At 39.7% G+C, this 20,959-nt stretch overlaps 1 protein-coding gene across 1 annotated transcript in view; it reads right to left on the bottom strand.

The window, feature by feature from the left end:
- The window catches only part of SOBP (sine oculis binding protein homolog), a gene marked incomplete at both ends in the record, with an annotated part of 136,299 nt that overhangs the window by 83,300 nt on the left and 32,040 nt on the right, over nt 1-20,959 (bottom strand). The window contains one exon of the mRNA XM_079716375.1: nt 14,586-14,737. Coding sequence (XP_079572501.1) covers nt 14,586-14,737 — 152 coding nt within the window. The remainder of the gene's footprint in view (nt 1-14,585; nt 14,738-20,959) is intronic.

Below are 20,959 nucleotides of genomic sequence, written 5' to 3'. Positions count from 1 at the left end.
AGCCAATATTCTTTTTTTTACTTATTAAACAATTCAGGATACAGGAAAATGAAAATTATATCTTTGGTCCAGGGCTCTCTCTGGTGCTAACAGGCTACAAGATTGGGGATTCTTTTTTTTGTAAATCAGTGTTGACTTGCTAATCAGGTTCAAAGCTTCATTAGGTTTACAGCAGTGATGTCCACGGCCTTCACGTTTGATTCACACATTCCTTATACTCTATGTACTCTCAATGGTATCACTTTAACCAGAAGTAAGAAGTCAAACTAAATCATGGACCTGGGATGTGAGTCTACCTTCTCTTCCTTCCATTCACCTGACATAGTCTAAATCACCCCTTCCCTGGAGCATGCCTCATCAGCTGTGCAGTGCAATACAAAGGGGGAGATGTCTTCCCACCCCAAAAACTCATCAACTTGAACCCTGAAGCATGACATCTGAATACCTTACTGCAAGAGCAGAAGCAGCTCACAACTGCTATACACGATCATTAACAACCTGCTTGCATTTCCAGGGCGGCCTCGGTGGATTAATATATGCACCATGTATTAAACCATCTGCCACAAAGTTTGACCCAGTCTTTCTCCATGGTGGCCAACTGCAAAGGTTACCCCTGAGTGTTAAGAGGCAGGGTACACTTTCATTACATTTATCTGTACTAATTCTTAGTTTTATTATTGGTTCTTTTGTCCTCAACAGAATACCTTTTCAGGCTCTTGTGTCTCATATTTGTATAGCCTGGAGTCTAATGAAAATACATTTAATCCTCTATGTCAACTCTTTTAAAGTTCAGCATTAACCTTTCATAAAAATCAGGTTAAAGAAGAATGAACTTCACATTTCCTGAGAAGATGGGACAAGGTTTGATTATCAGCATATAGCCCAATGTACTTTTGTCCACTTTAAAAAATTGTCTTTAATGCAGTCAAACATTTAAAAGTTTTTCTTTTTTTTTTTTTTTTTTAAGTATAGGTAAGGAACAAAATTGAGTCTCCTTCACACAGGACCAAGTTCCCCTCTCCGGAGATGCTGAGAGACAGCCCATATCAGGGAGTATGGAGATTGAAACTTTTTGCTTCCTTATGCTAGCTGGCAGCTCAGTGAATGGAATTGCATCTGATGTCAGGTTACCTCATTATATTTATATATTTGCAGAGCAGGGGTTTTGGGGGGTAGTGGGGGCAGGGGAAGAGGGGAGATATTCCTCTGTGTTTTTTCAAATGAAAGCAACTTAGAAAATAACAAACTTCTCCTCCTTCCTGACATCTACTTCCAAATAAGCAATCAGTATATTAAGTGACACTGCTCTTAATAATAAACCCCTGGGATGGTATGCTATTAATTTAACTGTACTCTGAGGAATATCATCCGTTCCTTACCTAGGTTCTTAATCCAAGGCAAGGCTTTATTCCTTGCCTTCAGTTATTTATTTTCCTCAAGGGTCCCTTCAGAGGGAGTCAGCCAAACTCCAAGTGAATTGCTTGGATTTTTGAAAATCCAAATCTACCTTACTTTTTGCAAGGCCGTATTTGGTCATTTTTAGTTAGGTTTATATTGAACGTTAACTCAAGACACAAGTACTATTTTTTTCCTCAGAGGAGGTTTCTCAAATGGTGACCCTACAAACTCTGTATTGTTTTGTGATTCTTCAGAGTCTGACTTCTCTCAAAATTATGATAACAGAAGCTCACCAATCTAAAATCCAGGAATTTTCTGTGTATGTATACATGTATGCCCCTGCACTGCAGGCACAGAGCAATACACTTGGAGGAATGCATCCTTAAGCACTCAGGGGTACCCTCAAAAGAGGCTGGAGGCCCTCCCACCCGGTGGTTTCCCAGTTCTCAGGTATGCCTACAATTTTTAATAACACTAACAGTAACATCGTAATTTATTTCCTTCATGTGCTTTGGACCTTCTGATTCACGGCACTTAAGCTTCTCAAATTTGCTTCAGCTGATTTTTCTTGGTGATTCAAATCACCATTTAAGTTGCAGCAGATCCCTATGAAAACTGTTTTGCATCAAAAATACAGGACAGGGAAGCCCAACTCTCCACATACTCTGTCCTTCTCTCTCACTGCTTTCTGATCTCCTTAGAGCACAGTTTCTGATACCCAAGGTACATAAACACACTGTGTATTTTCACCATCTTTGGTTGCTTTTTGGAATGTCATCTTTTTGCCCTCTCCATTTCCCACTGGTCTTTAACATGTCTTCTGAGTTTCTGGAGACAGATTTTTCACTTTTCTAAAGGATGCCTTTTTAGTACTAATAAAACTTTCATACTTGTCTGCTTAATCACGCCAGCTTTACTGTCCTTTTTTTTACTTTCTTGTTTTTGGCTCAGAGGTATATGAACCATCTGTGCCTCGAAAACAGTTTGCTTAAATAGCCTCCAGGCAGATTTTATGGTTTTTAAGTTTTTTACTTTAACCTTCAGCCTGCTGTTAGCCATTTTCATCACAGTTTTAAAATCAGCCTCTTTTGGAAACGACTGTCACTATACGTAGTTTTCAGAAGTTACTGGAACTGGAAAGGGGGCCACTGACTCCAGCTGAACTGTACTGTGGTTTCCATTCACAGTCATCTGAGGCAGGTGCAGGTATGGTTAAGCTTGATAAGGGTCATCTCCTCCATCTGGCATCCTGAAGAGTGATGGAGACCCCTTTCATTTAGAATAGCCATGTCCATATCACCCAGTTAAAACCCAGGAATATTAAATCTGATTTACTTACCTGTCTTTTTATTTATCACCACAGGCCTATGACTTTGTCATTCTGATCCTAGGCACTCAATGAAATACCAGGCTGAAACAAAGAATCCAAAGAAAGGGCAGAGATTCCTCCCTTCCCGTCACACCAGTGTGCCAGGAGAAGCGCCCTCTGTTCGCATGCCAGAAGACGTGCTGCTCTGTTTCCATTTTATCATAGTTGTCTGGTCTGGGGACCAGAGTGTCAATAAGCATTCCTCTTTGGTGGAGTGTATCATCCCCCAAACTTCCTGTCTGCCCTCACATGAATATTAACATAGCTCTATAGTTTCTCTCTATAACAAAACCACATCTCTGTCCACACTCAGCATCATGGGGGGTTGGGGGGAAATCTTTCCATCTTAAAGTAGTTTACCCCATTTATTTTCAACCATCTAACAACATTTGTCAGACAATAATGACACTATTTCTCTCTCTCTCAAAGCAGGGCATTTTTACCCAATCTTTTCTCTGTGGTCACTGCTGCTTTTCTGATACATTTGATAACTAAAAACACTTGGGTTCTTACTGTTATCATTATTTTTATTATTTGTTTACAAAATGCTTTTACCTCCAGGAGTTACAAGCTGTCAGTTTACTCCCTGAAATGAATTAGTACTAACGTGCTAACTCTGTAATTTTGAAGTTGAGTGAAGAGTCAAGGAAGGCAGAGGCTAGCAGGCAAGGAACGAATCTCCAAAGGTTGGTAGAATGAATGAAAGAATGAATGAATGACTAAATGGACACACAAACAATTGGATAAGTGAGATTATGGTTCTAGGGAATGTTCATTTGTTCAATTCTTTTCTTGTTTGCAGGTAAAATTCCATCCCTTCCCAAAGAACTTGAAATGAGCAAAGAAGGGGCAAATCAGGGCCAGGATTAGAAATCATGTTGCTGTGTTCTCAGCCCAGTAAGCTCTTCCTTCCCCTCTTCCCCTACTTGACACCTCTTCATCTCTCAGATTTCAGTTCAAGCACTACTTCCTCAGGGAAACTTTCAGATCTCCTGATTAGTCAAATCTCCCTATAAGAGGCCCTCACAGCACTGTGCCCACACCATCACAGCACTTGCCACAGTGGCAATTTCACATCTGCGTTATTATTTAAATAAATATCTGTCCCCCACTGGAGTGTAAGCTTCGTGAGGGAAGGAACCAGGGGTTTTTTTGTTGTTGTTTTTTGCCACTATAGTTCCAATGACTAGTGCAGTGTCTGGCACATAGTAGCTGCTTGACAAATATTTGTTGAATTAATTAATTAATTACTGTGAAAGCTGCAGCCTCCAAGGTCTCTGCTCTTTTGGCCACCTGAACTTGATGTATTTAGCCTCAGACTAAATCACAATTTGTTTTAACACCCTCCTTTCCCTTCTGTTTAGCAGACACAGTTTTCAGCCACAGAGAAAGTGGCTTAAATGGGGGCGAGCAGGCTAACTCTTGATGGGGAACAGTAGCCTCATCCCATCACCCATCTAGTCCCAGGCATCTGCCTCCCCACACCCCATATGGTCCTTGGCCAACATCTCCCAAGCCACTTACACTGATGAAACTACATGCTGGGTTATCTGCTGTTCTAACTGCACCCTTGTTCCTCTTCCTAAATGAGTATATCTAACAGCTAACTACAATCCCTTTGTCTTAGCTCTGTGCAATCTCATGTTCTATAGACTCCAAAAAGAATAGAAAGAGTCAGCACTTTGGTCCTGGCACTAAAACCAACATTCTAATTATCGGGTTTGTCAAAGCAGCTGGCCCTGGGTAGAAGAGGTAGTTCATCTAAGGGCCCTATGATGAATGTTAACCACGTTTTTATCTTTCAATCCACACATGGGTTTCAAAGTCCTTCCACATGACAAAAGTCGATGGGCATGACACATTCACTGCGTAAAGAATTCAACCTCATGAGATCACCTCTCCTCTCTAGTGGACATTTGCTGGCACCTACCATCAGCCATCACTCTGACCTCTTCCCTCTTTAACCAGTTTCCAGATTTTCATTCTGGTAGCTTCTCTTTCCCCCATGCAGCGTCCCATGGGCTTTAGAGGAAAATGAGCCCAACTCCAGTGTCAGAAGGAAGCCCTGATTGGCTCAGGCTAATTCAAACATCCATTGCCCTGGTCATAGTCCCAAATTCAGGCATGAGCATGTGATCTAAGCACAGACAATGAGTGTGAATTTCAAGACTCTTGCTTGGAATGCTAGGGCATAGGCACTCTGTCTTCTATTGGATGTGAACAAGGAGGCATAGAGCCCTGATTGCTGCTAGCAGCCATCCCATGGCCTCTGGGGAGCTTGCATTGTAATATGGCCAACACTCTATACAGAAGAATATAGAGATGGGAAGAAATAAGACCATGATAAGATCACTGCACTGCAGGACCAACCTACCCTGAAGCATACTGTAGCTTAGGACTCTACAGTTTCATCAGATAAAAGATGTGTTTCATTGTTTAAATCAGTTTGAGTTGGGTCTTCTGTTATTTGCGTTAAAAATCCTGATACACCCTAAAAGTACATAATCACCAAATTAGGTCTACTCTTAGAATAAAATAAACTTTAGAGTGATTTAATCCAAAGATGGCCCCTTCAAAGTTACCATCTCCTTTGCCTCATGCTACTTTGAGGGGTAGAAGACTTGCATATGCTATAGGTCTCCCAGAGAAAGAGTTGGGTTCTGCGTGGAGCTTGAGCTTGCCTCCTGAGGCCTAAACCTCCCCACTAGGTTGGGAGCAAGCCCTGTCAACCCTACAGAAAGAAAATTGCTGTGTCAGAACATTTAACCAGCAACGTCCATCCTCCCTTCATTTCTTCCCACAGTTTGCCAAAAGAAAGAAAGAAAGAAAAAGAAACCTAAATTGGTTCAACATACTTTTGCTACTGGGAAATGTTTCATAACTACCAATGAATAATTCAGTGAATATGATATTTTTAGTTTTCTATTGCCAGACACACCCAACTTTGATGGGAATGCTGTTGCCTTTCTTACTCTCCAAATCCCCTTTCCATCCAGGATCTTAAACGTATTATGACAGAGATCCAATCAACAACAAAAATCAGGTCATGTCACGTACCCTACTCAACACCTTCGAATAGCTGCCATCGCACTTAGAATGAAATCCAAACTATTACCTCTCCAGCCTGCATGATCTGGCCCCTAACCATCTTGATCATTCAACTCCAGACACTCTGACCTTCTTGCTGTTGCTCAAAAATGCCAAGCCTGTTCCTGCCTGAGGACCTCTGCCTTTCACTTGCTCCCCCTCCTCTCTGGAACCCTCTCCTACAAGCTCTTCACTTGACTAGCTCCCTCACTTCACTTTGTCCCTACCCACACATCACCTCCTCAAAGATAACTTCTGTGACCATCAGATACAAAACAGCACCTCGTCACTAGCCATCCCCTCACCCTGCCTTTTCTTCATAGCATTTACCACTACCTGAAATTGTGTTAGATATATACATATCTTTAACCTGTATATTATCCATCTCCCTTAGAGAATGGAATGCAAGTCCCTTTAACGCAGGGATTTTTCTCTTGTTCAATGATGTGTCCACCAAACCTAAAACAGTACCTAGCACATTATAGGAGCTTAATATATCTTTTCATTTTATCTTCTAAGAATGAATGGATGAATAAGTAACAAGTTTTTTTTTTTTTTCTCTTAAAAATAAACAAAAGAGCAGCACAGAGGTACTCATCTCTGGTTGGACAAATCTCCCTTGTCTTTAGCTACTTGCCCAGCTTTATCTCACCTATTTCTGGGTCTCCGTATCTCTAAATCCTTTAAAACCAACAACTTAAATTGCTCCAACTTATGACACATACAATCCTACAAATGATCACAGAAAGTGTCAGGGCCTTCAAAGGTTCTTCTTATAAAGAGTTGGATGTGCAGTCACAGAACTGCTCGCCATATTTTAAGTAATATGAAATCATTCTATCAGAACAGAATACAAGATAACACATCATGGGGCTTCCCTGGTGGCGCAGTGGTTGAGAGTCCGCCTGCCGATGCAGGGGACACGGGTTCGTGCCCAGGTCCGGGAAGATCCCACATGCCGCGGAGCGGCTGGGCCCGTGAGCCATGGCCGCTGAGCCTGCGCGTCCGGAGCCTGTGCTCCGCAACGGGAGAGGCCAGAATGGTGAGAGGCCCGCGTACCGCAAAAAAAAAAAAAAGATAACACATCATTTATTGGATCCATATAGAAATCACCACTTTATCACGGAACGTTTGGCAAAGGCCTGTGAAGCAGACTAGCAGTCATCATACCTCAAAACTCCTATTACACACTGAACCCCCAAAATATACTTCTTGGGGTAGAAGCCTGCTCTCTTTATACTAATTAGCTAGTTATGAAAGTGAAACACTCAGTTTAAGTTTGTGTGACAAAAATTGGATGCAAAGTCTTTCATTTATGTCATAAATTCTACTATCTCTGTGGAAAAAAATAATAATTTCAAAGTCAAGGCAGTTGTTTTTCCACAGTCAAAAGTGGTTAAATACTTTTAAATACATTTCAACATATTTATAAAGGAATTTTTCTACATGCTTCCAAAGCTCTCTCATAAATCAGTGTAATGTTTCCAAGGCACATTTGGAAGTAAAAAATATATATCTACTAACTGTGTTTTCTTCTATTAGAAGATGAGTTAAGCAGAAAATACATTAATATCTGAATTTATAATAGGAGAGGTTAACCCTTAACCATAGCAAACTAATGAGGAATATTTTACCACAGAAGGAGTAATCAGGGCTCTTTTAACACTATGCAATTTGACATTTTGAGGACTTAATCAAGAAAGAATTTTATTCACCTATTTACTTTTCATCATCAGGATGCCTTACAAAGACAACACATGTCAAGCTCGCCATTCTTAAGCTTAATCTCACTGCCTTAAGAAAATGTTAATTTCATTAATATCCCATAGCTTTTACAAATAGTTCTCACAGAAGTAACGCTACTACACTTATGTCATCTCCGGGCCAAATTCAGCTCAAACATTCAGAAAATATCAATATCGATGTGGTGCGCTCTGAAGGCTGGACCTGACTAACCCTCTGTTAGCAATTCTGGGAGGTTGTGATTACTGGACACTGGCTTCTATCTCCAGCCATTGATTATCTCTATCTTTGTTAAAGACTACAGGAGTTTCATTTAACTAGAGTGCTCAGTAAATTGCAGCAGAGTTCAAGCATCTTTTATGGATTCATTAAACCATTGATCTGCCTTCTAGAGCTTGTAGTAGTGCCCCGCTCTGGCCCACAGCCTGTGTTTACAGAGAATGCAACAGACTGGCTTTGTAACCTCCAAAGGCAGTCTGTCAGGAGACATTAGATTCCGCTGTGTGCATGGCCACCCTATGAGTGGATTGTAACTTAGGGAATTTCCCATTCTCAGTCTGAGCGGCTGGGGCAGAAATTTCGTGGCCTTCTGTAGCAAGATTTTCTTTATTCCTTCCTAATCTGTGATAATAAAAACAAAGAGCAAAGAGCCCAAGAACAAAGAATTGCACGTGGCTTGCCCAGTTCACACTTTTGCTTATGTGTACAAAAGCTATCCAGAGGTACTGAGATGGGGGAGAAATAAAAATAAACACGGGTGTGCCTATAGTTTTCATCTCCTGCATATGGCCCTCTTGGGTGTACTAGGTTTTATGACCAGACATTGAAAAAGTATATGAGAGAAATTCTGGACTCAAACTACTATCTTAAAATATCTCATAGCAAGCCACCTGGCCTGTCTTATGCATGCACTTTTTTAGACAGTTAACATTTTTAACAAAGCATTTGAATTAACAGAGCATAACTACAATCCCACGAAAATGCACAATCATCTCTCTTGGTTTATCTAGACAGTGCACTAAGCACTCTTAGAAACTTCTCTCCCCTCTAGTCATTACTAGTAAGGTCTCATGACACCTTCCTTTTAAAATCAGGCACAAAGAGTAACTCTGTGCTGCACGTAGCTTATGACTAGAGAAGCACATGAAAATGACCCGTTAGATAATTCTTTAAAAGCTCATTCTTCAGATAAACCTGAACACTGTTAGCAGCAAGGTGAGAAAGTCGGCAAGACAGTGACTGTATCAATAAGGAGAATGCAGGTCCCAAATAACTAGATTCCCTTCCTGATCACCTGTTTCCCTGAACTGCCCACTACCCAAACAGACACCAGACTGTGAACTCGAAGCAAGCACATTCATCACTCTGCAGCCCAGTCACCAGAGAACAATGCGGCTGATGCAATCTGACACTGTGCTTAATGTTAAAAGGGAGCGTGCCTTTGAGATGGATTGGATAATTACCGGCAGTTCAGATGAGAAAAACTTGCTTTAAGTGTATAGCAGGAGCTATCACGGGGATGGCCAGAGACTGACGGAAATTAACATTCAAGCATCTATGTCAATAGCCCTGTGTATTGCTCTCCAGGTGACCAGATTCAGATCTATGAAAAGTACTCCCTCTTCCTTCTGCTCATTGGAAAGAAATAGTATTGGGGCTTGAAGCTATTTGGAGTTTTAATCATCTCTTCACATTTAATCTAAAATAACTAGTGTTACTCAGAAGTTGACATCTATTCTGGGTAATAGATTAAACTTATTTCTGTTTTCCCCACAACCTCTTCAAATGTAGCCCATTCAAAACTAGACGTGGCTGCTATTCCTTTCTTTCAGTACAAACTCGCTTGCCCCATTCTGTTTGTGTTCTGGGAATTCCTTAGACCAGTGTTTCCCAAGTAGTGGTCAAGTGTTCTGGTAAACACAAGATCACATGCCTCTCCCCCAGGCTTCTGATCAATGGCTTCCTAGGGCATTGGGTCCCACCTGGCCTGCAGAAGCTCTGTCCTGAGACACTTTCTGCCTTTCTTCAAGAGCCCAGGCATCACTTTAACCTGACCTGCATCTTATTTCTCTGGCCAGAATTCTCCTGTTCTACCCCCCACCCTGAATGTGTTTCAAAGGACTAACACCGTCCCTCCCCTCTGCTGGTGCTTTTTTCATAGGTTCTCATTTGCAGCAGCTCATCAACATTCCATCCCATATTTCAAAATATGAGAGGACAAGAAAACAGGTGGGTTTGTTGTTCTTTCCCCAAAACTTCCAGAGGACACCCCTGTTTGCTGCAACCAAAAGGGAACTAACTCAGCCACTGGCCTGCAGATTAAAGGCAGAGGCCATGCTATGTGCAGGCAGTGGGCAGGCTTGCAGCATAGACACTGCAGAAGCAAAGCAATCATCCCACAGGGCAGGGTGCAGGTAGACAGACCCAACAGGCTCACTGGCGCCCCATAAAATCACGGTGAATCCACAGGAAGAAATCCAGTGCTCCCTAAGCATTCCTGTCAATCAAGAATATTTGCAAACAACTGGCAAAAGCAAGTCTGTGGCTTGAGCTTCAGGCAGTCAGGGGACATCAATTACAAGTAATTTAATGTCCTTCCCTAAACCTTCATGAATGGTAGCCATTTTGCAAATTAAATCTTGCAGGTGTTTAAAGGAAAAAATAGTAGACAGGTTAATCACAAGATTAACAAGGCAATTGTTACACATTTCTTTTGCACTAGTAGGTTCTGTAATGAAGTCTGAAACTGAGAATCTTCCCCAGGATATATTCAAGTTTAGTAAAAAGACCAATAGTCTAAATAAATGTAACTCCAAATAATATGATGATACATGCTGTGTATCCAGGGATATAGTTTGAAAGTAAAGGAAATGCTTATTATACAATATTCCCCTCATTGAACATTTATTATTATCATGATTGTTAGATCTTACTGATATCATCTGCATATGTTGTTTCTATCTATATAACCTTTTTATTTTTAATTCATCCTTATCTATTATCTACATAGGTTTCTTTCCCCTATAGTCTGTGGAGGAACAGCAACACTGTGATATTGAGGAAGTATTTCCATCTATTCTTGTCTCAAGTTATGGAAAAACTAGAACAAGGAAGCAAACTTTGGTACTGATAGGAATTTGTGTCTATTACTAAAGTATCGATGCCACTAATCCACAAAGAACACTATAAATTTGGTATCTGAACAAGGAAAGAAAACAATCATTCTTTACATTGCCTGCATTGGACATCTGTCTTGAATTTTGATTTCTCGCTTGATTTGTGGGCATCAGTTTAGACAAGAGGATATTTCCTATGCAGAAGGAAAAAGATCAAACACAGGATATTTGGAAATGACTACTATTTGTGATCTTGTTTGTTACTCTTGTTTTAAGTGGGATAATGGTTACAAGGCATCAATCCCTTAGGAAAGAATATTTTTAAGTGTCTGTTATTGTGCAGAGTAAAACTGGTATTAGTTGGACTAAACACTTCAGCATCTCTTGCAAAACCACTAAGGAGTCTACAACTTTCCAACTCCTAGGCAAATCACTAGGTTAGAAATGTTCTCAGGTTCTTCTCTACTTGTGGCCTCAAGAAGGGGCTGGGAAAAGAATGAGCTATTAGTTCCCTGAAAAGTCTCCAGTGCAAGTAACGAGATTGACATCCCATTGTTCAGCTGATGCCCATAGACTACAAAAGTATTTTTCTTACCCGTTGTTTCAAACACTTTTGAGTCAACAATTGAGGCTGATGGGGATAAGGATTCTACAAAATATGATTATGGATTAATACTGTGTACTTCTTAGAGCCAACATCCTGAATTGTGTACCCTAGTAGTTAGGTTCCTTAAATGAATACAGCTGTGACTCACAGTTCTAGCAGAAGCATTCTGAAGAAAGCGTACATACTTACAGTAATCCAAACTACTCTTCGAATTAAATTTTAAATTGGTTTAAAAATATAACCTAGATGCCATAAAGGGTTAACTTGGCTTCAGTCCATCCCACCTTACCTCACAGCACCAGGGTTTAGGAGAGAGGGATGTGACATTCTTACTTACTCCATCAAACAAACACAGAGACCTCTGGAAAAAGGTTTGAGAAGCAAATGAAATTTAAAGAGCCAATTTTCAGTGGGCCTTCATTTTGAGAGCTGGGCTATTTTTGTCCTTGTTTTTAGCAGAAAAGCAGTTCCTGCCTCTATCCCCAAGCATTTGTGACGAGGATAGCAGGGGAAGCACAGGCACAGCTGTCCAAATTACATTCACAAATGCAGGTGTTGCTCAGACACAAAACAGAGGTCAGCTGAATACTGCTCCTAATTAACTACCTTTTCTACTAGGATTTTTCTTTGTAAAGTTATGCATGCAATTTGGGTTCAACTTAGAGACCATTTTTAGATCCCAGCATGCTATCCACCAAGAAGTGGGCTGTCATTATAAAGCATAATTTACAGCATAGTTAATTTTACATGTTTTTTTAGACTCTACATTATACCTAAGGCAAAATTCTGTTCCGCGTACACATTATTCACTGTTTTCCATCCAGTTCTCATTATTTAAAAGTGTAGAATTTAGCCAGAAAATCTTTTAGGTAGGGATGGGAAGAATTCTGCCCTCTTTCTAAGATTAAGAAAGTCCACAGTTTTAATAATGAGGACTAAAGACTTTGTCAAATGATACAAGAACATAGTAGCTATTTGCTATTGTCTTCAGTGGGGAACACCCTGGGGCTTATTACAGCAGTTCTTAGAAATGGCAGGATGGAGACTGGTATCTAATACAATCCATTAGGAAACCCAAGCCCTAAATGAAATGACCACAAAATCCTATCAGTTAACAGAAATGCAGCAGCTGTACATGTTTATTGTAATACAATAGGATATTGTTGCAGAGATAACACTCTTAAAATTAAAAAAAAAAAAAAAGAATCCAGCAAGTGATGTGACCAGTTTATTTCTCTATTTGAAAAACGAGAATGTCTAGTGTGGCAGAACTTTGGAATACATAAATAAGCATGAAGATTGCAGAGAAGACAGGTATTGTATGTACACTAATGGGCTGCTGGGATCAGCTCTCAAAGTCACTGGCTAAACTTCAAGCCACTGCAACTCCCAGGTTTTGCAGGATGTTCAAAGAACTACCCCAATAACTCCTTGCAGGAAGTCAAAAGTAATCGTCTTTCTCCCCTTGCTGATTTTACCTACTATAAATATTCCAAATACTAATTCCTATCTTGGCTTCCAGTTATCTATTTTTCAAAACTGTATGCTGTGGAAGTTTAAATTCAGTTTGACCTTAAACTTTATAATTACAAATATGTACACATTGTATATATGATATATATTATACATATATATTATTATGAACTGTTTTTTCAAATTGAATCAGGTGCCTTTCATCAAAGGCTTAAAAAGTTGGATCACTATGCAAAGTGTAACATGTATCACAGGGATTGTGACAAATTCATCTTGCTTGATTTTATTCACTACAGGCAGTTCATCAAGATTCAGACGCATAACCCTTCAGAATCATAGAGAGACAAAAACCCCGGTTCTATAGCCATCTTCTGGGATGGAATGCAAAGTATTTTGTTGTGGTAAGTAAGGCTTTGAAGATGAAAGCACTGGGTCCACTCTTGTGATTGTTACCCCAGTGCTCAGCATTAAAAACGGGAGCCCCAGGGTCTCAGAGATCATTTTAATCCCCCTATATTAAAACAAAACGTGTCTCCCATGCGTTGCTCTAACTACCCTCCTCTGAAGCTTCACCGGCCCCTCCCAAGGGAAAGTGAACTGTTGACTGTCCCAAAAGAATTCCAGACAATTTCCTTACTTGCCTCCCTGTTCCAGTGAAGATTATGAGCCTAATTCTTAGAGACTGCTACTAAAATTCCACCCCGCTGAATTCTGCAGCCTAATTCTTTCGGCATTATGTTTTTTGGCAGAATAATGTGACCCAAATTTGCAGGAGATAATTTGCTGCAACAGTGCTTCTTGCAATGCCGTGAGCGCAAAATTAGCATTTCAGGATTACAAATAAGACTTTAAAAAGTAGTAATTGTTTGCTTCAGAGAAGGACAGATTTTGATCTTATATCATGGAAATGGAAATGCTTAGCAAAATGTGGGTGATTTTATGAATTAAGGAAGATTTACAGATCAATGGAAAATAATCAAGAACTAGCAATTTATTTCAGTAATTGGTGGCAAAATGCAAGAGCGGTTCTTAAAAGATTAAGAAATTAGCTGTGTGTGTATGTGTGTGTTGATTGTAAAAACATCATGCATTCCATTTCCCATCAATGGTGGCTAATGCTATTCTAAAAGGACATTTTTATATCTGAGATGTCTTAAAACAAAACAAAACAAAGAAACCATAACTATGGCTGTTCCTGTGTTCATCCACCATGCTTCTCACAAACGCTTGGCTGTGTGAGCAAGGTTGGTTCAGGTATTCATTATTTCATCTTTTCTCAATATCAATCAACTTTAATGTAAGGTGTCAAGAAAGACTTGACGTTTTTCTTGATTAGAATTTGTGGATCAGATTTTGGAAAGAGCCAGAGCAATAGTCGCAATGGGAACAAGTATAAAACTGAGTGGACTAAAGCTTTCTGGCCATGCTTCTGTGGCTAGTTTCTCAGCCTTGATAAGAAATCTCTACCACTTATCTTTCATGGACCCTAGTCTAGTACTCTACTGCTGGAGAGACACCGTAACTTAGGATACCAGCTGCGACCACCATGTCCTCATCAGATTCATTCACCCTCTCAGAATTCAAACACCAAGACAAGAGAAACTGAAGAGCAGGTTACACATTAGAAGAGGGTTCCTTATTCCAGAAGGTTAAGCATGACAGAGAAAGAGAACAGACAAAACAGAAAGAATAAAAGTACAGGGTGCGCAGTGATTTCGTCTAGAAGCTAAGAGGCGCATGCGCACAGGGTGGTGAGGCCTGCGTGGGCCGCCTCTCTCTACGGTGCTCTTACCTTATTTCTCTTGAAGTAGGCTCGTCGGCAGGCCGCAAAGCACTTCTCGCTGCAGAAGCTTTTCACCTCACTTCCCATACTCAGGGAATAGCGCTTGATTCCCACTTTCTGGCACCAGGCACACATTATTTGTACATTTGACACATCATCTTCTATAATAAAAGTATAAGAAAAATGTTCATATCAGAAGCAAACATCCCTTCAAACTTAGACACACCCTGAACCTCACAGAGCTACTTGAGGTCTGATCTTAATTTCAGTACCTCACCACTTTCTGACCTAGTAGATAGCCAGCTCTTGGTGGGAAGACTCAGTGCTTTTTTCTTTTTCTTTTCTTTCTTTTTTTTTTTTTTTTGGTTGTCTCCTAAGTTTCCAAAAGACATCATTTATTTAAAAACCAGACCATGACTGCAGAGCCATGAGGATTCCTAGCACTTGGTATCCTGGTACAAATGCTTATTCTGCCTGGTTAAACCAGGCTCAGTACTAATGAAGCTTGTAAAGAGACCCATTTCTTCAAAGGTACTGCTGACAGCCTACAAGATTCACACTGGGTGGGTCGCCCAGTGCTAACCTACAAATGTGATGCCCTCATGTGAACTTGGACAGTCAGGAGCCAGGCTCAGTCCTGACCTGTTCCCTATTACTGTTACATGAAAGGGGGTGTTGTTCACTCTTGCAGTATAATGGTTCCCGAGTGATACTGTTACTCAAAGAAAGGAAAGATGTGAGTGGCCATCTTCTCACGATGAAAAGGCACCATCCTGGCTCACACAACAGTCTGCTGTGATACAGCCTTCCCGCACTGCTGTCCTCGGGGAGGCGCAGGCCTGATTTAAATTCCCCTCCATGTGATATGGTTCGTGGTCCCTGGATGGAGGAATGGTAATGGGGGTGTCAGCCATGAGGCCTGAGGTCACACATCTGCCCAGATCATTCTCAGCCAGACTGGTGGTCCTTGTAGCTCCTGTAGCACCTGCCACCCATGTCATGGGAATGCTCAGAATAATGTTAGGTGGTATGCAGATATTTTCAATATTTAAACTACTGTATTTCTTTTCCTTTAGAGGAGAAGAAAACAAGTTTTACTAGCACAACAAAACCAGGATATCACAAATACTACTGCTTAAAACAAAGAAAGGCTTTTCAAGTGAGTCAGTTAATAAAATATATTGAGGAAATCATAGTGCAGGTGGTAAGACACTGTAACAAAAATGTGATGGTGATATTCAAATGACTGAAGTCTGGGAAACAGTGGTCTCTTTACAGGGAGTGACTGTAGGAGAGACTACAAGTAGAAGTCTAAGAAATATTTTCTTGTTGCCTCCTAGGGGCTGTCACCATATCTTACGTTTTCTCAGTCTTCCCCATTGACTCTGACTCTGTGTGTGTGTGTGTGTGTGTGTGTGTGTGTATGACTCATTGCCACTATTAGGTGCATCTCTTCCTCCTTTATCAATTTTTTTTGTACTAACCCAGACTCATGCTCCAGACATGACTGGTAATCATAAAATCCCCAACAAGCTCTGGTATAGTGTTGTCTGATTTCTGAATAAAATCCCCCAAAGACTAATTGCTAAGCAAGGCCTGGTCCATGAGTTGTTGACATATTCATGGTTCATAGAGTCTGTCATGCAATCATTCCATTTCCAGGGAAAAGATTTGGTTTGAGGCAGTGTGGTCATCAGCCTGCAAAATTAGAAGCAAACTAATTTGTAGTGCAGTGATAACGGCATTTTTCCCCCTGAGTGTCATCACTCAGAACTATGTAAAGCATTTTATTTACCTTAATGGAATAAGTGTTGTCATTTTAATGATCATTTTTATTTCACAAATTACATGTTGTAATTTATTGTTAATTATCAAATGAGACAGTGTAAAAGGCAACCTTTGATGTTAATCAAACATTTTTGATAACTTTCTTTAAATGGAGTCATAACGTGAATTCAAATGTCATACAATGACTGTGTTTAATAATTTATTCTATTCAAAAAAAAGATTTATTTATATTTTGTATGATTTCTAACATGGCATCTGTCTACATACAGACATTTTACATGGTATGAAAAATTAACAAGACTCTATAATTTACCTTAGAGTATGGAGGAGTTTTAAAAATTAAATTAGAAAGACTATATTTAGAAAATAATCATCTATCATTACTAAACTAACTAGCACTAATAGTTTCTATTTTCCCAATCGATTAGCTGCTTTAAAATCTTAAATTCCTGAAAAAGAATATGATACAGCAGAACTCTCACAAATGATCCATTGGCAATAACCTTGATTCTGGTGAAATCTGTAAGGAAAAAAAGATTTTATGGGGGAAATTATTTGGCCACAGAGTTCAACGAGGACACCCCACTTCCCAAGGATCCACTTTAGAACATGCATTAGGTTTCCCCTTTCGGTTTCTTCCTTTCAATAGTCTGCTTTGGGGGAAAAAAAATGTAAGTGTTTTAGTCCTAGATCTTTAACTATCATAGACTAAAACTGAGATGACAGAGGGTGGAGAGCAAAGCTATAAGAAGACTGGGCAGCGGGCCTGAGCTCTGGCCTGGCCTGAAGGAATGGTGCCTGGGGCAAAAAGGCCACTCACGGGTCTTTCTCACGCTTTACTCCATCATCACCACACAGACCTACTTGTCTTTTTTTAAGGGGAGGCAAGGATAGTTTCTTACAACAGAGATAACAAATAAACAAAAAGTAGAATTTTAAAGCAGGTTATTTTTATAAATCATTTGTACTACAAAGTAACAAAACGGGAAGATGAGACAAAAGAAATTGCGTACTTTTGTATCTGGCAGTTGGAAAACTCTTAGGATGGTGGTTAGGATCTGCCTTGTTAAATAATTCAGTATCCCCATCCTTTTTTCATAAAATTCTGTTTCATAAAGGCAAACCCTTTAGAAAACTTCCATCAGATACCTCCTTTTCTGTCACCAAACTGCTATCAATAGCTAATGCTCCAAAGAAGAGTCTGATAAAGGGATTATTCCAAAAGTTCAAGAAAACATTTTCAGATATCTCAGATACTCTAGTCTTATAAAAGTCATTTTTATTAATATATTTAAGAAAGTAAGAAAGAACTGTGATTATTAAAATTAATTTTGTCAGCTATAACTTAGCTCAAAATTCTGCCACCAGACATGAGATGGTGCCCCATTTTAAACAATATGACTGCACCCCTAGAAAAGTGAGCTCTTCTTAAGTGCTTAAAGCCAAGGGGATTGGTTCATTTCAACAACTGCATCTTTTTTTTTTTTAATCTGAAACCCAGGAATTGTGTGCATGCTTTATATTAGCAAAATAAAGGGCCCAGCCCTTTAGCTTTTTGAACCTTATCTGCTTTCAAAACTTTTTTATTTAAAAAATATTTCTTCAAACTAGGGAAAAACCTGATTTCTTATATTTAGGCAAAAGGTCCCAGCCATTAGGGATGAGATTACCTCAAAGAAAATTCACATAACAGATCTTTCCTTACAGCCATTATTAGCCCATGTATTTTTCATAATGAACAATGCAGCAACAAATGCAAAATGCTTACAGCATTAAATCACATTCCCAAAGTGAATAGTTTATATAACATAATAAATTTTTCACATGATAATATCATATAAATATGCATCAGTCAAAATATGCATGTTTCAGTTAATCATGAAAAGTTTGTACCACCTCTTTAGGATTTAATTAAGCAAAATATTTAGGGCATTTTCTTTCCAATCTAATGTTCAAAGAGCTATAGAACATTATTCTACTTTACACCCCAGAAGGAGAAATTTAGATTAATTACTCTGAGATAAAATCAAAATTGTATTTATTTATCATAGTGCAGAGAAGTATGAAGTCAAGCATTTCTGGAATGCCTTGCTGAAGCTGTTTGAGAGACTGCTTTATCTGGTGACTTAAAAATAAGGATGGCCATTCTACAGGCATTTTAATTGGCTATGAACATGCATACTAGCTTACCTGACCAGAGCCCAAATAAAATCAGGAGGGCCTTAACGGACCCCAAGTGATTAAACTGTAGATTTACCACCCCTCTGTAACTTTCATGGGAATCCAAGACTGAGGAAAAAAGTGTGAAAGTATCTGCTGGTGATGTTTCTCTCTTCCAACAGTTCCTAGAATGCACATGTCCAGATAATCATTTCAAGACTTGAATTATATGAGACAAGCTGCAAGACAATCTGAAGTGGTTCCTGTGTGTTCTCCACGCCATGAGATGAAAGCACAGGTAACACTCTATCAATCTATTTGTTGAAGAAGCTATATTTAAGAACAGAATAAAGATATGGCCTGAAAGGCAGGCAAAAAACTAAGATTAAAGTTTGCTTTCTCTGCAGCCCTTCTTGGAATAATTGAATTCCAAAAACTTTAAGGCAGTCTGATTTAAAAGTCTCTATAGAGACTCTAATTTAAGAGTCCTTTAGAAGCTTCTGTACAATTCCCTGTGTTCCAGAAATAAACATAAGGGAGACCCAGAGAAAATCTGGACCACTGAGTCAAAAGGAAAATAATGATAGTTAGCCATTATTTACTATTTAATAGGTGCCAGGTACAGTGCTAAATTCTTTAAATCCATCACTTAATCTTAATCACAGCCACTACCCCACAGGCAGGCACTAACATTATCCCCATTGTGCAGATGGGGAAAGTGAGGTTTAGAGATTAAGTGATTTGCTCCAAACCACACAGCCAGTACAAACCAAAGCCAAGATGAAGACCAGGGCATCTGATTCTAGAGCCCAAGCTCTTGACCACTACACCTTAGAGATCACAGCCTTTCTAAATGGGTGAAATTATACACCATCCACACAGACGTCCCTCCACAAAAAGGACTAAAAGGTGTCACAGACTCTGCTACTTACACAGCACACTGCTCCATGACACACTAATAGACAAAGAAAATGGAATCCAAAAGGTCAAAAAGTCTTTGAGGAGACAGTGAAGTGTTAATCGATATTTGTTGACTGATTTTTTTAAAAAACAAGTTAAAGGCCCAGAGTGCAAGCCTTTACTTTTTATGACTATGAGACTTGGATTTGCTGCAAACATTCTGTTTGAACTTTCACCAGCAAGTGCCACTTGAACATTAAATGATGACACAGAACCAATATACCTGGATCTCAGGAAGCAGTCATTCTACTCACAGGCAAGCAATACTCTTCCCAGCTTTTTCTTTTGTAAGGGAGGGCAGTCACAGCAGGACATGAATAAGACTGACTTTCCATGTGGGTGAAGTGGGGAACCACTTACATGTGTAACTTCAAAGATGCCAATAAGAATATCCTAGCTTCAAAAAGTATCCTCAACTGCTCACAAAAATTTAATTTTACCATTAGAGAGTCATTTCCTGGGCTAAATATTTCTTATATCCTATTAAAACACAAATTCCCTGAAAGCAAGAAGGCTCGATATGTATTTGTCTATAGTGATTTGTGCTTTAAAATGAGTGATTCTTTCTGAAGAACAAGTTTTCACAGAGAGTGAGGAGAAGGGCTAAGGACAGGGCTCCAATGAGAAAAGAGGAGGGCAGAGATGGGAGAGGCTAGGACAAAAGAAGCCTCTGGTCACTACTTTGCTAATGTCTAGCCCTGGGCATATAGGTAGAGCAAGCTGAGGGCTGCCAAGTAAAGGCAGAGTGGACAGAAAAACTACTGCCTGATCATACTGTAGCACAATGTCAGATATTTCCAGAATGACTTTTAGATGTGAATTTAAAGCACAGTGGAAGTTGAAGGAGGTGGGAGGAATGGCATATCGCTAGGGATCTCTAGAAAAGAAAAGCAACAGGCGGATCCACTTATTACAGCTCAAGGGGGTGACTTTTTGTTAAGCAAATGAGGTAACAAATATATACTCCTTTGTGAACCTAAGTCACTATTATTTGAAAGACATTGTGATGGAGTATGGAGAGATGGAGACAGAGGAAACGGGTGAAAGTATTAATACTGCCCCTTCTAGTTGTGTGATGTGGGCAAGTCACTTAAGGGATAGTAATGCCCACCCTAACTCTAGCTGTGGTGAGGATCAATCGAGAGAAAGTAGGCACATTCTTCATGTAAATGAGCCTGCCTTAGAATTACTGGCAATTAGAGCCATAAGAAAAGGGTAGGTGTCACAGCAAAGGAAAACATAAACAAGACAAAAAGACAACCCTCAGAACGGGAGAAAATATTTGCAAATGAAGCAACTGACAAAGGATTAATCTCCAAAATTTACAAGCAGCTCATGCAGCTCAATATCAAAAAAACAAACAACCCAATCCAAAAATGGGCAGAAGACCTAAATAGACATTTCTCCAAAGAAGATATACAGATTGCCAACAAACACATGAAAGGATGCTCAACATCACTAATCATTAGAGAAAT

This window comes from Hyperoodon ampullatus (assembly GCF_949752795.1).
Source record: "Hyperoodon ampullatus genome assembly, chromosome: 12".
In the NCBI taxonomy this organism is placed as follows: Eukaryota; Metazoa; Chordata; class Mammalia; order Artiodactyla; family Ziphiidae; genus Hyperoodon; species Hyperoodon ampullatus.
This window is presented reverse-complemented; position numbering and strand designations above follow the sequence as displayed.